Source organism: Haemaphysalis longicornis, unplaced genomic scaffold (genome assembly GCF_048455015.1).
Source record: "Haemaphysalis longicornis isolate Haplotype H1 unplaced genomic scaffold, Haemaphysalis longicornis Haplotype H1 scaffold_1, whole genome shotgun sequence".
Classification (NCBI taxonomy): domain Eukaryota; kingdom Metazoa; phylum Arthropoda; class Arachnida; order Ixodida; family Ixodidae; genus Haemaphysalis; species Haemaphysalis longicornis.
In genome coordinates, this window is record NW_027526203.1 from 434,644,929 (window position 1) to 434,658,358 (window position 13,430).

The window sequence follows — 13,430 nt, forward strand, 5'->3', positions numbered from 1 at the left end:
CGCACATCACGCCGACTGTTAAGCTAAAGTAAATCAGTATAAGTAAATCAGTCACAGCAAATTTGCACTTCGTATATATACACCTCGTACTACTGTATAAAGTGGCACAAAATTTCCGCCTTGTGCTTTCTCGTGGGTGCTGGTTGCCATGTCACTTTTATGTTAATATGTTTTAGTGCATGCTGTGACCTGCAGAGTAATATGAGTCGACACGTCTTGCTCTTGAGTTTTTTGTATATGAAGCTGCTGCCAGCCGGGCCTGGTGTCTGGAAGAGATAGCAGGGCACAGTACTCTTAAACCCTATTTTATATGGGGCTGGTTTCCTTGCCTATTCTAGACTTTGGACAGGAGAGGCTTCTCTTTCTCGAAAAAAAAAAAAAAAAAGAAACTAGTTTTTGGAACTAAATCTGCTTTTGCAGTAATAGGTAATGTAATAAATTGCTCTGTTAAGGTATTGTGCCTGTTTATTGCTTACTTGCTGGTAAAATATTTAGTGCTTAGTTAAATTCTAAGGAACTGGAACCTTTTCATAGAAGCTGGAACCTTTTGTTGAAAGGTTTGTGGTCTATAAATACCAACCAGTATGCCCTTCTGAGTGGATACATGTGCAAGAAGTGTTATAAGCTTGTTTGTGTGTGTGTCTGGCAAATGATTGCAGCTATGTGCACCTCTGACAGTCTGGCTTAGTTGCTGCTGAAGTTATGTTGGTGTGCTCCGCCCACCCCTCAAAAAAAAAAGTGTTTCAGTCACCTTCTTGCTAAGTTTATGAGTTATTGATTGTGTGTAGAGGAGAGATGTGCAGTTAAGTGTTTGTGACTGCATACTCAATGGTGGGTTCTCTTCATCATGTTTTTGGGGCTCGTTAATACTAGCATCACTGGCTTAAGCACAATTTGTAGGTCTGTAGTAAACTGTTATCATGGCACTAATTGTTGTTGCTTATTTTTAGTGGCCGAATGGGGGACGATCACGAGCCTGGACAAGTCTCGGATGAGACCAGTGACTCTGATGAGGAAGAGGACCCTCGGCGGCGTGATCGGAAGAAAGGGCGCAAGCGAGACTCTGATAGTGACCGCAAGAGAGATTCTGACCACGACCACAGGCGAGATCCAGACGACCGCGGCAGGCGTGGTGGCAGGGACCATGATGGGCATCGGGACTCTGATCACTATCGGAGGGAGGACAGGGATTATGACCGCAGGCGAGACCGAGATCGCAGGGATGACTACGGCCGTAGAGGGGACAGGTACCGGAGGGATGAGTACGACCGTCACCAGGGTCGAAAACATGACCATGATGAGAGCCACCGAGATGACCGTGATCGCAGCAGGAAGGATGACGAGGAGCAGTCGGGTGCCCCTAGGGAGGATCAAAGCAGGGGGGATGATGAGGTGCAGTCAGATGTCCCTAGGGAGGAGCGCAAGAGGAGGGATGATGATGGGCGGTTCGGTGGCCCTAGTGAGGATCGCAAGGGGAGGGATGAGGATGAGCGGTCAGGCGGCCCTAGGGAAGATCGTAAGAGGAGGGATAATGAGGAGCGACCAGGTGGCCCCAGGGAAGATCGCAAGAGGAAATCCAGGGTTGATGAGGAGGGGGATGACAGGCACAAGGTGGCTCGCCGGACTACACCCGAAACAGAGCGAGCGCCCGAGGCTCCTCGCAAGAAGGATGTCATTACGGGGCGCACCGGTGGTGCTTACATCCCACCAGCACGTCTTCGCCAGATGCAGGCACAGATCACGGACAAGTCCAGGTGAGAGGGGGGCTGTACTGTGGCTGAGCCACAGAGGCGGTAGTTTTAAGTGTTGGCTGCTACTTACTGTTCTTCTGGAGCCACTGTGGCATTACTTTTGTTCAAGTTCAACATGTCTAGCCCTCAATTTTATTATAGTAAGAAATGCACATTGTTTTTATTTGTTCACTTAAAGGTACAGTCAACCGATTTTTGTCGACTGTATTTTCTGGATCCCAAATGAAAGGGCTTCACTTGAACACCTTGACCTGAAACGGTTTTTGCTGATAGCGCCCTAGAACTTGTGAAATATGTCGCCCACCAAAGCGAATGTTGGCAACCAGGACAGTGACCCGTGTGGAAACACGTAGTTTCTTACTATACACACTAGAGAGGAATCTGGTGCTAGCATCTATGCGGCTCATATCAATGCCGTCTGTGTCGTCATGGGCAACCATTATATCGTGCGCTCGCTTTAGTTTTGTCATTGGCTCGGATTGAAACGTTTTAGTGACCATATATTAGAACCCGGTGTAACAAAAATGCAAAGAATTGTGTGTTATTATATAAGTAGAAAATAAAGCAGGCTAGTTTTAAAGCTAAGAAAAAAGGAAGTAAAGCATATTTTTGTCAGAAAGAACGGTTCTGCCTACTATTCTGCAGGCCAAGCTGACAGTTAACGATGTTAATATTTTGGGAAAAACTCGTTGGAGACATTAATTTTATCATTGTTTCAACTAATAGGTTGTGTGTAGGGCTTGGAAATGTTTTTGAGCGTGCCTATGAAAACGTCGCCTTCATGGTGAACCGGTGCACCGACCATCAGCTACAGTTTAACAAAACTTGTTGCTGAGCGAGTTGGTTTATACTTGAGAAGAAAAAAAAAGTGGCGTTAAACAGTTGTGAACGAAGACAAGATAGGATGGATACAGGCACCCGTATCTGTCGTATCTTGTCTTCGTCTAAGTACTAGTTTCACGGCTATATATTACCCGCCCAGTCATATGTTCCTTCACTCCAGCATGACCAACGTTAGGTACGATCACGCACTGCCTGCCCTTTCCCCAAACTCGCAGTTGCCACAGCTCACTGCTACCACAGAACAGGGTCGATTTCGGCTACGTTGTGGCTCATAGACGTTTTAATGCATAGTGAAGAAAGCAAATCCCAAAAACCGCTTAAGAATCCAATTGTCATGCCAAGCGCAAGCCAGAAGCGGGGGTCTTCCCATAACCCTCCACGACAACATGGATTCCCAGGTGCAGTGCAGTTTCCTCTCTAGTATACGTACTGAGAAACTCTATGTGGAAACATACTTTTAACTGCTAGTGAGAAATAAAAGAGGTATTTAAAAACTTGCCCCGGCTGAAACAGCAATAATGTGCTGTCTTTCCTATTCCTGTATGCGGTTTTTGAATCGCACGTTGAAACCAGCTAAGTTGTTTGGACACGTACGGTAGTGTCACATTTAGACACTACACTTTCAGAAATTTTAGTGCAAAATTAAAATTTTTTCTGCCTGTTTAGAAAAATACTTGCAGTTACCACGGTATATAAAACACTGGCTTTCATGTGAGCTAGAGGGCATGCACTCCACGAAAATCGGTTGTCTGACCCTTAAGTCTGGTGTGCAAGTGAATGGAAAGAAATTAAGAAAATTTAATGACAATACAGTAGACTCTCGATAAACGGAACTTCAAGGGACCGGAAAAATTAGTTCCGTTTAACAGGAGTTCCGTTTACTGAGAGAGATGTTCTAAGGTGCAAATTTATGTGCGTACACACTTCTAAGGGCATTTCATGCAACTCTAACCACTAGAAAGTGACTGTAGCTGATAGTTTTCAGAAAGCAAGAAAACTACAAGAAGCGTGGGCACAGCATTCACAAAGTTGATTTGGCAACAATGAGTCGCTGTGCACTACAAAATGCGAGTCCTTGCAACTGCATCTTCACGGAGGCTAGAGGCCTCAACTTCGCGAGTGCTTGCGAGCCACCGAATTTAGAAGACGGCAACGTGGTAATGAAGGACGAATAGCACAACGATGGCACGAACGAGGCGACAGGAGGTGAGCCCTGTAGCCTCGGCGTCTAGAATCGAGACCGAACGACTGGAACAAGAACTGCGATGTTGCATTTGTTGCGCTAACACGGCTAACCACTTACGAGACGAGGCTTACGAATCCAACAAGGCTAAAAAAGCATGGAGGAAGAAAAAAAAAAAAAAAACGAACGAAACAGCCGGAACCGTAAAAAAGCTGATTCTCATGCCAGTGGATTTCACAAGAAGTTCCATTTCTGGTTCCGTTTACACGGTTATCTGAATACAAAACAACCAAATTCCAGGCAACTGTTCCGTTTAAGCGATTTCTGTTTATCGAGATTCTACTGTACGTGTAGCGAAGCTTATTTTAGGAGTGTAATAATTAACTTCCAAACTATCACCCGCCACAGTGGCTCAATGGCAAAGGCGGGCTGCTAACCCAAAGAGACAAGTTCAATCACAGCCACGATAGCCTCTTTTTAAATGGAGGCAAAAAACAAAAACACTCGTGTGTCGAGTTTCGGCGAAAGATCCCGAGGTGGTCAAAATTAAGATGGAGTCGTCCACTGCAGTGCGCCTCATAGCGCAGGTGTAGTTACGATGCGTTAGACCCGATAATTTGAACTTCGAAACAATCGGTAATGCGTCACAACATTGGTGGTTGTCCAGGCAGGGGTTTTCTGCATTGAGTTTGCTGCCCATGGGGAAACTGGCGAGAATTTTAAATCTGACGATTCAGAATTGAAAACATTTGGTAGTCATCTAGGCCATTGTTCTGCGTTCCGAGAATGTTTGGCCGTCTTGCGATTTCTTTTTTTGTTCCCCATGGCACACCATCCTTTTACGTTTACTTGGCACAAACGGCAACATTTACAGTGCAGTATGAGGATGAAAGGGAAGAGCACGAGTGCAGACTTTCAGCCAAACAAGGTTTATTTTTAGTGAAGTATGGAGTCGGTGGAAGGTGACTCTTGGTTTTTAATCCATTTCTTTCAGTGTGGAGTACCAACGCATCGCCTGGGAAGCACTGAAAAAGAGCATAAACGGTCTTGTGAACAAGGCGAACACAGCCAACATAGATGTCATCATCAGGGAGCTGATGCGGGAGAATCTCGTACGAGGAAGGTGAGATAGTGTGTGCCTGTTGTGGTAATCATTAAGTCAGGGTGTCGAACTGGAAAGAAAACGAAATGTTTGCGCGTCACTTTTTTTTTTTACCTTAAACTTGTTAAAAACAATTGTCTGGAGCAGTGCTCAAAAACGTTTTTAACTTGTGTTTAGAGCAGAAAGACACCTTTCCCTTTTTATTCTTAGAGTAACCATCTGGCATATGTTTTTCTGCATGACATACCTACTAGTCCCATTTCTGGCTGTGTTGAAATTTTTTTGTTGTCATAGGACAACTGGTGGTGCATGTGGGGTTACGTTTTTTGTAAATTGTAAATAAAAACCTGATCTTGTTAGAAGTCATTGTTTAGGTACACGTTCTTTCCTTTCCACTTGCAAAGAGCTTTAAAATATGGAGCTTAAGACCTGATTCCTGGTTTTTTTTAGTTCTTTAGAATTAATTTCTCCCCTACCATTACCATGGCTACCTATCCACTTCTAGCTGACTCCTCTGGAAAAAACCTGTTGGCACTGATGAGTGTTGTATAGTGATGTGTGAACAATACAACATAGCGTCGTTAGAGATGGTAAGCCAGTAATTGGCCATGACAGCATTCACCTGCAAGCTGTGGAAGTGAAATGGTCTGACTTGCACAAGCTCATTTGCCAGTCGATCCTGACATGAAACCCTTGTCTTCTTCATAAATTTTTCCTTTATGAAAATTGTATGGCCTGAATGCCTTTACAGTTCGTGCACCAGTTATTGCACTAGAAACTGTGTATGTGAGTTGATGAAGTAGGACGCAAGCACTAATTCGAATTCAAGTGACAAAGTTTTGCATATTTTGACTTGCTCATTTGCAGAGGGCTGATACTTTGTTTCTAGGGTAGCTTATTTCTTGCGGGATATGAAGACTGCAGATCCTAACCTCTGCATTTTCCCTATGTGTCAGGGGACTGTTGAGCCGCACAATCATCACAGCACAGGCGGCATCGCCCACTTTCACCCATGTGTACGCAGCGCTGGTGGCTGTGATAAACACCAAGGTAAGCCCCCCCACGTACACTATTAGCCTGCAAGGCTTGTTTCGCGCACGCGGTACTCATCAGCCAGCGCTGTTTGGTTGCAGTTCCCCCAGACGGGAGAGCTGATCCTGAAGAGGCTCGTCATCCAGCTGCAGCGGGCGTACCGTCGAAATGACAAGGGGGCCTGCACGTCTGCCCTGCGTTTCCTTGCTCATCTGCTGAACCAGCAAGTGGTGAGCGCAGGGTATACTTGACGGCTTGGAAGAGCCAGCTAGCTAGGAGCATCATCTGTAGTGAACTTGCCATTTTTTGTGCTAACTTTTGGTGCAGATTCACGACTTGCGTGTGGGAATCTGCAATCCTTCAGCAAAATCTATGCATACAATGGAATCTTGTTAACCTCCTAACCTCTCAAGAGCTCTAGCTGGTGAATGTTACCAAAGATGATTGTCCATGGGCCGCTGAGCTTATTTTCTACACAGTGCACTTGTGACCCTCAGTTAAGCTAACTGGACATCGATTTCTGTACATATATTGTTGAAGTATTCAGTGGTGCCTCTAGCAGGCTTTAGGTATTCAGGGGTGCCTTTAGCTGGCTTCAGGTGGCTGCGCTGGCTTTAATAAAACTTGTGAAAAATGGTGTCGCACGTGAAATGACATCCATGAGGAAATAAACTCAGATACTGGCAGGAAGTAACACTGAGTAAGGCATGCACTGACATTTCTGGTAATGGTTACAAGGACAACAATGCTGCAGAAATTATTGAATCAGCTGGGAATGGCTTCAACAAGGCATGTGATTATGACAAAGTTTGCCCTTAACATAGTGTTTGTTATGCAGTAGGCTCGCTTGAATATTGTTGCGCAGTAAATGGTAAGGCCTGAATAATAGGCTAATCTCCCATGAGCCGCCCAGATGACGAAGAGGACACGCCGAGGACGGGCTTGTCACTCACCTCAATGCCGACCCGTAATCGTCCTCCAGGCCCTGTAAATAAGCCCTGTTTCCCCCCTCGGTCGTCTGAGCGTCCCGTAATAAATAGGAAATACCTCAGGGAAAATCTATGTTCAGATCACTTGGCAGTGTGCTAAAAGCTGTTTGTTTGAAACCTATTCTTTAAAAAAAAAAAAAAAAGATTGCTTGCTCGTTTGTGGTAGTTAAAGGGCTAAGGAGAAAAATGTGGCTGAAGAGGTTGCTGGTTCGGTTCCTTGCCATTCAGTCCAGACTTTATATGGAGGCCAAAATGCCCACATGTACCAAGACTGTGGTGCACAGCCTTCGTTATGCTGCTCCTTATGAACAAGATATAGCTTTTCTACATGCAACTGTAGTTCGATAAGTTAGGTATTTTGAATCTGGAATGGTGGGCAAATGCTAAAATTGTTTAGCTACGTGGTTATTCAAGCAAACCTGTTACTGAAGGCCTGAAAGGTGCACGGAGACTTGTGACATGGCTTGACCAACAATGACAGTGGAGGTTGGAGTGTTCGTGCCCATTACTTCAGGCAGCTGCAATTTAGGCTGGTATATTTTAGGGGGGATGGGGGGGGGGGTCTGAAGCACCCCCCCTTCCCCACACACACCAGTTGTGTGGATCACGTAATCTCCTGCACAGCACAGTTCAGGTGATCCCCCTCCTGCAAGAATTTTGTTCTTTTGGTTAGGGTTAACTGAGTTATCACATAGCAGAGCAGTGTGTGATTTCAGTCTTCTCCCACACCATTTATAACGCTGTGGAAGGTACTGCCACACTACCTTAGGGCAGGGACCGGCCGGTTCCTGTGCGCATCAGTAAAATAACGTAACTAAAGTAACCAACCAGCACCTTCGAGGATAGCAGCAGCTTTAGCCTATGTACTGACATTTTGGGTACATGCCCATATTACGTTATTGCCAAAGTCACAGGGCAAGCAATGCATTGGGAGAATGGAAATTTTAGCTTAAATTAATAAAAAATTTCTGAAGTGCATGGAGCATCGTTTGCTGCCGTACAAGCACTGCGAGTGCTATGTTGTCTGCATGGCTGCTCGAAATCTTCTCAAAAAGCCAGAGTGCATTTCCCATAAACAGACTCCTGATCGACCTTGCTCTGCTGCTTTTGTCGATACCATGGCCTCGCAGCTGCTCACTGTGATGGCAATATACGTGCACCAGGGGAGAGGGGAGTGTCATGTAAGAGTGGGTGCCAGAGACCTGTTTATAAAGCATGAATCGTGGATTGTGGACATTTGCGCCCATGAAAGAATCACGGACAAGAGGTTAACGCCCCCAACCTGGGCCAAAAGGAGGTCTACTCTTATGTTGATGCTTTTGGTGGAAAAGTCTGTCTAGTGTTCTTGCACTATTGTGATGCAGCACTTGACACTTCCCGTGGTACCAGTGGTGTGGCGTGTGCGTTGCCTCCTTGAGTTGTGTGATTCTGTTAATCCTTGGGAAATGACAAGTGTGTTGTCCTCTTTAGGCTCATGAATTACTGGCCCTGGAAATCATCACTTTGCTGCTCGGAAACCCCACCAATGACGCTGTCGAGGTGGCTGTGGGGTTTATCAAGGAATGTGGCATGAAGCTGACCGAGCTTTCGCCAAAAGGAGTTCACGGTCAGTTATTTGAGCTGTCCTGGGGCACTCTGAGAATGAGTGTGTAGCTTTTCTAGTTAATATCTCTTGTACCCTTCAGTAGATACAAAACTGTAAAATGTGCTACAGTCGAACACAGATATATCGAACTCCAAGGGGATCGCGTATTAGTTCGATATATGAAAAATTCGATATAAAAAATATGGGCTCTGAGACCTCACCTATGGAGGACGATCACTTTCCGATCGTCGCATTCAAGAATGACAACTAATTCCGCACTCACGATGAAACAGGACGCTTTATTTCCGTGAAAAAAAATCGCTGATCTTAGCCTGCTTCTTCGTCCAGGAAATGAAATTAAAGACGCTGGTCTGGATCTTCTCGAGGCTGCACAACTAGGAAATTCCAGCAGTACGCTGCGCCTTCGCACACCATGCACAACACGCACGCAAAAGAAGAACAGCGTGCACGTACCACAATAACTTTGAAGGTAACAATTCCAAGGCTCTCTGAACGGACTACAACAAAGCGCTCGCGGTGGTCATCTCCGAGAGAAACAGTGATCTCCGAAAGGTGTGGGACAACTCACCAAACAGCAGCAACAGCAGCAAAATGCAAAAGAAGGAGGAGGCCGCCAGCGCCTTCGTTCCCTCTTCCCTTTCCCGAGACGACATCGGGGAAGACAGACCCTGAGAGAGAGAAAAAAAAAACTATTTTTCGGCAAGCCGAGGAACGTACGCAGCCGCAAAAAGAAAAAAAAAAAAAAGGATGTGCGCAGTCGGGGCATCCCTACCTCGCACTGTCACATTTTCCGAGCGTTCGGGCTTGTGTGCCTAGAGAGATTTAGCATACCGGGCTCCGTCCGCTAACGCTACGGCGGCCGGTAGCGGGGCCCGACTGGGCAAGCGCAAATTCGTTCCGGTAGGGGGAATTAGTTCCGCGAGCCAGTCTTCTCCATGCCCACGCATTCCTCCACATCCTCCTCAACCTCAATCGGGGGTGCAGCGACTGCCGAAGAGCACCTTCCAGCTCACGCGGCGTTCGATATACCCAATGTTGGGAAAAATACGGTTCGATATAAACGTACGAATTCCTATACTTTTACACAGAATTTTCAAGGGGATAATTTATGAGTTCGATATAGACAATAATTCGATATACCCGTGTTCGATATATCCGTGTTCGACTGTATAACGAATGTACATGCTTCGAATGTACTCAAAGCCGGGCAAATACGTGATGCCGTCCTATTTTTTCTGTTTGAGATTTTTAGCATTATTGTTTATGCTCATCTTGTGGTCTGATTGTCTTGCAATAGGCAATTTAATTCATATTGAATCGTGCCAATAGGGGGGTAAAACTTTTTTTTTTTTTTTTCCGAATTATGTACTAATGGTGTTTTTATGCAGTTTGAAATTGCAAATAGTTTCTGAGTGAAAAGTGTTGGAAGTGCATTTGGAACCTTGAAGCTTGATTAAATTTTCTAATTTGCCATATTGTGTTCAAGTACAGCTTGACTTGGCACAGGAGTGTAAAAACTTCATGTGAAATTAGGATTAAGGGCCTAATTCTAGTGGCAATTTTTCCGAATGCATCATAGGTTTGGGTGGTGTGCTCATTCTTCCAGAAGGGAAGCGGCATTGTAATGCGTACATGCCAGTTTTTATTAATTACTTCAAAATTTTGTTGACCATTGCTTTCCTACCTAAACTAGCATAACCATCCTAAGATTGTTTTCTAGTATTAGACAATTTGTTCGTTTTGCCAATTGAAAATGTGCATCACGGTGCAAATGGTGTTACCACGCAACTTCATAAATCTCAATTTTAATTAGCTGTTTCTCTAAGGAGATTTTTTTTTTTATCCATACGATTTTAGATAGAAACTTGTTAACACCACAAAAACTAGCATTAAGCTTGGGGCTGAAGAATAGTGCACTGGTCAAATGTATTCACATAGTGCCTCCCTTGTTGCAGCTGTGTTCGAGCGCCTGCGGAGTATTCTTCATGAAGCTAACTTGGACAAGCGGGTGCAGTACATGATTGAAGTGGTGTTTGCTGTACGCAAGGACGGCTTCAGTGTAAGTCTTAAGGCCATTTTCACTCTGCTGCTGTCTTGTTTTAAAGGGAGGCCCCAGTCTCCGAGCTGTTTAATTTGTTTTCACGCACGGTGTCCTTTGGCATGCGAAGAACTAAAATGGGTTCAGTTTTTCTCTATGCTGCATAAATTCGAAGTTGCGCCACACTGTTCTTCCCAAATGTATTAGCTGTGCACCAAATATCAGCTTATTTTATACATAATACGCCTGTCAGACATGCCAGTTGAAGTGAACTTCACCGAATGCACTCGGCTAGAATGTCATTTGGGCATGGTCAGTCGGCAAACACGAATGACATTGGCCAAAATGCGCTGGGAACTGAGCGTGTTCTCGAAGCCCACATTACACCGGCCGGCTCGCCGAGTGAGTAGTCTGTTGACAGGGGGGTCTGAAAATTGTGAAAAATGACACAAAATAAAAAGGTCTTAGGGGACTGAAATTAATGCTAAGGCTTGTTGTATAGTTATTTCTGCCTTATTATTACACAAAGGGATGTAGTAACAAAACAAAGAAAGTGGTATCACGACCAGTTACGGGCCAGTGCAGCGCTAATTTTATACGAGCGCCAGGCTATCTCGAAGGTGATAACGCGGTACGGCGCAGTGCATTTGGCAAAATATCCCCGCTGCACATTGTCCAGACCATACACATAAAAGTAATACTGCAGTTATCAGATATTAGGCACGTTTTGTTTATAAATACAGCGCGAAGTCAAAAACGAACCTTCCCTGGCAGCACCTGCCGAAGTCTGAGGCTGTTGAATGGGAGAGTCTTCATCAGAACTAAAATCAGAAGAATCCACATCGTTGCTGCAGTGATTACTGCTGCTGGGGTAAAAAAAAAAATCGGCAGCAGGAGTGGCCAAAGTCCCCGAAACCGCTGTCCGCCTTTGCAAAGTGCGCAGTAAAACAGGACGCCATTTTCGCCCAACTCGCCATTGCCTTGTGTTCAAATTTCACTCGTGACGCTGTCTACCCACACGAAATGTAAACAAACGGCAACGAAACTGAAAAAGCGGTTTCCAGTGAACACGCCAGATGGTGTCAGTTATCCGAATAGCGCCGTTTTTAGTACTTATGGGAGGTCTGAAAATCATTGTTCACCCGTGAACGATGGCGTTGTCCTGAAACAGTTAAGGATCCAGCAGCTACAAAAATGTCTATAATCGCTGAAAACAAAATTAGTCATGATGATGATGATAAACGGAGCGGCTAGTGCCATCCGATGGCTAACGCAGCACCCACTTGAGGTTTCGCTTGTGTAGCGTGACACCTCATCGCAAGGGTAGCTATATTTCACTTTTTTTCATCCGCGCCACAAGCAACCGTGCGTTCCCATGTCCAGGGTTCGCACAGGTCCTTGAAAACCCTTGAATTTAGAAGTGTCAATTTCCAGGCCTGGAAAGTCCTGGAATTTTTAAATGGTCCTTGAAAACCCTTGATTTTTTCTGAGAGAATCAATGGCCCTGTTTTTTCACAAGAATTTAAAGTGTTTGTCATGGATTTTAGGTGTTAACAAATGTGAAGAAACATTCTAACAATCAAGTTTCAGTGTATGGTGTGAAATTGCAAGTTTGGTGGATTTTCATTATTACAAGGCAACATTGGGAGCAGGCACTTATCAATCCAATCCATATCACGACACAATCCAGTGAAAGCCAGCTTCTGTTCTCTATCTTGCATCTTCCATCTAGTCTGTGCACGCTTGCTCATTGCATGTTTCCTGTGCCTCATACGCTCCATCTACGTTTGCTTTTACATGCAAATGGTGGACGTGTACATAGTTCATCCTGCCTTGAAGCAACACTTGCTCGATTTAATTTCAGCTGGTACTCTTGCTGAGAAAGCAGGAGATGCAGGCAACATTAACTAAGTTTAGAAATCAAACAGCCTCAGCAAAACACAAAGAAAAAAGAAAAACCTCTAAATACCAGCCATGAAATAAAAAAAATAAAGCTTGGGGAGCATATACGAACCCGATAGCACCTATCTAAATGTGCGCTAATGTGCTTTGGTATTGTGCAATAAAAAACTTTTGCATTGTGTTGGAAAAGATATAAATAATCCCAAATAAAACATTAGATGGGGACCTTGAAAATGTGTTTTCTGGTCCTTGAAAGTCCTTGAAAACCCTTGAATTTTTGCTTTTGAAGCCTGTACGAACCCTGCATGTCTGAGTGCGGTGTCGGTTCGACAGGCCTGCCTGTCAGCGTCTAGTCGTGCCTCTCCACTGCTATCTCTGATGTTGGTTCGCCTGCGATGAGTTCTGCTGCCAAAAAACAAAACCTTTTCTCTTTTCCAAAGACAAGCAAGTAAATGCCATCGCCACCCGGTACAGTACCCCAGCTAGCGCCCTCCCAACAATTTTGAGTGCAGAAGAAGTGAGCATCAAGTTTCAGCAAAAGTTTGGTTCTTGAAACGCGTTTGGAACCAAAAAGTTTCGAAAGGCAAAAGTGATAATTCCGTTACGCTTTTGAATTAGGGGGTAAGTGACTGTGCCTCTTTGGAGCGCCGTGTAGTGCCTAAGCTCGTGCGAAAGCCGCAGGCGCAAATCATGCAGCTTTCTACTGTGAAGTAAGTCCTTGAAGGGCGAGTTCACCTTCACTGATGTCTAGCATGCTGGTTTCATTTCCGCTTCTTTTATGCAAGCTTTAACTCGAAATTTGCATGTAACGAAAACCTGGATGTAATGAAAAATAGCGAGATTTTGCCAACTTCGTTATATCCAGGTTTAACTGTATATAGAAACTCTAATTGGCAGTGATGCCGCTTTGTGAGGCGGCGTGTAGGGGGTGGGTACGGAGCGGTTGGCTCGATGTGAGCATTCACCCACCACGGTGGCTGAGTG

The 13,430-nt window shown here is 44.9% G+C and overlaps 1 protein-coding gene across 1 annotated transcript in view; it reads left to right on the forward strand.

Moving 5' to 3' along the window:
* The window catches only part of LOC144155765 (uncharacterized), a 67,086-nt gene that overhangs the window by 24,521 nt on the left and 29,135 nt on the right, over positions 1-13,430 (forward strand). Inside the window, exons 5-10 of the mRNA XM_077687407.1 lie at positions 951-1,754; positions 4,772-4,900; positions 5,836-5,929; positions 6,013-6,141; positions 8,371-8,506; positions 10,462-10,565. Coding sequence (XP_077543533.1) covers positions 951-1,754; positions 4,772-4,900; positions 5,836-5,929; positions 6,013-6,141; positions 8,371-8,506; positions 10,462-10,565 — 1,396 coding nt within the window. The remainder of the gene's footprint in view (positions 1-950; positions 1,755-4,771; positions 4,901-5,835; positions 5,930-6,012; positions 6,142-8,370; positions 8,507-10,461; positions 10,566-13,430) is intronic.